Consider the following 2,063-nt stretch of genomic DNA (forward strand, 5'->3'; position numbering starts at 1 on the left):
AATTTCGATTGAGTTGGTCTACTAATGTTTTTCCCGATTTTTCTTTGCGAGAGAGGCATCACAGCTGTCCTTGGTGTTGTTCAATATCTAACAAACGAGTATTATTCAGGATTTTACAGAAAGATAGCGGAGCAGAGGTGGGCAAGTCCTTTCAGCCAGCCGCCATTACCGGAACCCCACTTTTAAATTTCTATATCTTCAAATCACATTTCTGTCTAGGATTCATGAATGTTTATTATTTATTATATTTATGTTGATATCTGATGCAGTGAACAATGATCTTGAAGAAGCCTGTATCTCTACAGTTCTGCTGGGTGTGCTAATGACATGTGCCCAGACAGTGATGAAGAGGGTTGTTGGAGACAATGCCACGCTGCCCTGCCACCATCACTTCTGGGTTGGTGATCATCCCACTCTGGACATTGAGTGGCTGCTCCTCAAGCCAACCAACAGGCAGAGAGTGGTATGTGTCTCTCAATGCATGAGGTTCACTGCCCATTTTGGATAGACAACAACAAACCTACTGTTACCTGTTCTCTTCCATAGTCTCATAGTCATTTTTAAACTATTATTTTAGTAAAATATTATTTTTATTAATATTTTTTAATTGATATTTTAATATTTAAGTTACTTTGAATTTTTTCAGTTGCACAGGTTTTCTAGGCATCATGAAAAGTTTCACACAAAGGTTGTATGAGTTAAGTTGTAGTTATAGTCGTTTTTCTATATAAAACTATTTTAGCGATTTTGTAGTACATAAAAAAACTACAAAAGAGTGCATACCTTTTGCAAATGGAAAACAGCATTTATCCATAGCTGTTGCAATTAATGTATTTTGCATTGCCTTGTTAAATGCACAGACAGAAAATAAAGAGCATTTCAAAGATCTGTTCATAGCTAACAGTTCGCTATTCTATAATGCAAATTCTGCAATCAAATACATTAAAACCTGATATTTTTCCAGAACCTTCCTCACCAACATTTAAAAGGATTTCTTCCTCTCCACATGGTCTACCTGTCCACTACATTTCATGAAATTCAGTATGGTAGCTTTTGTGTAACCCTACTCCAGGCAATCAAACGAACAAGCAAAGAAATGGCAACATTGGGTCCTTGACATTGGTAGTATGCAAAGGCTCAACAAAGCAGTGTTTTATCAGCATCCTTCCATTTTTAAATAATTATTTTTTCAAATAATTAAAAACATATATATTAAAATTCTTAAGCACATATAGTTCGACTCTCTCTCTGATATATTTGCTCATTGTTGTAGATAAACTGGACATTGTTGTTCCTCTATATATGCATTATCTTGCATGACATGTTACAAAACCACTACCATTACTACCCACCTGTTTCACATCCTCCTACCAGGTGATTACCTACTTTTCTGGAAGAGTTTTTGACCCCAACGAAGGACAACGCGGTCGTGTAGCTTTTGCTGGAGAGTACTTAAAAGGCGACGCATCTCTGCTCATCAGTGACTTGTCACTCACAGACTCAGGAGAGTACAGCTGCAAAGTCAAGACTGGGCCACGGTACCACTGGAGTACCATCAGTCTCACAGTGCTAGGTAAGTAAAAGACAGCCCTTGGTTCACAGAAACTAGAGATATATAGGTAGAAGATACATAAAGTGCCATGAAATCCATAACCTATGAATTAGAGCAGTCGTTCTACAATAGTTTCAAGTTTTACTGTCATATAAAGATAAACAGCGTAAAATTCTTTGGCTCGTGCTCCTCAACAACAACAACAGCAACAACAACAACAACAACAACAACAACAATAATAATAATAATAATAATAATAATAATAATAATAATAACAACAACAAAATACTTAAGCATAAATAATAAGAGAATTTAAGACAGTTGTTTGGTATTTACATTTTTTGCAAAAATCTTGTGCAGTGAGGATTTAAAGTGGTTAAAGTGACACTGTGTAGAGTCTAGTAGCTATAGTGAGTGTGTAATGATGTGTGCAGAATGTCAGCAGTTCCAAAGCCAGATGGCTTGTGGGTAGAAACTATCCCTGTGTCTGGTATTGTGGGTCTGGATGCTC

General features: G+C 36.5%; 1 protein-coding gene across 1 annotated transcript in view; it reads left to right on the top strand.

Moving 5' to 3' along the window:
• Positions 1-311: 311 nt before the first annotated feature.
• Positions 312-2,063, top strand: part of LOC102195382 (CXADR-like membrane protein) — a 36,881-nt gene continuing 35,129 nt past the window's right edge. The window contains exons 1-2 of the mRNA XM_005753815.1: positions 312-463; positions 1,375-1,573. Coding sequence (XP_005753872.1) covers positions 323-463; positions 1,375-1,573 — 340 coding nt within the window. The 5' untranslated portion in view covers positions 312-322. The remainder of the gene's footprint in view (positions 464-1,374; positions 1,574-2,063) is intronic.

Source organism: Pundamilia nyererei, unplaced genomic scaffold (genome assembly GCF_000239375.1).
Source record: "Pundamilia nyererei isolate P.nyererei 1_Seehausen unplaced genomic scaffold, PunNye1.0 scaffold00468, whole genome shotgun sequence".
NCBI classification, from domain to species: Eukaryota; Metazoa; Chordata; class Actinopteri; order Cichliformes; family Cichlidae; genus Pundamilia; species Pundamilia nyererei.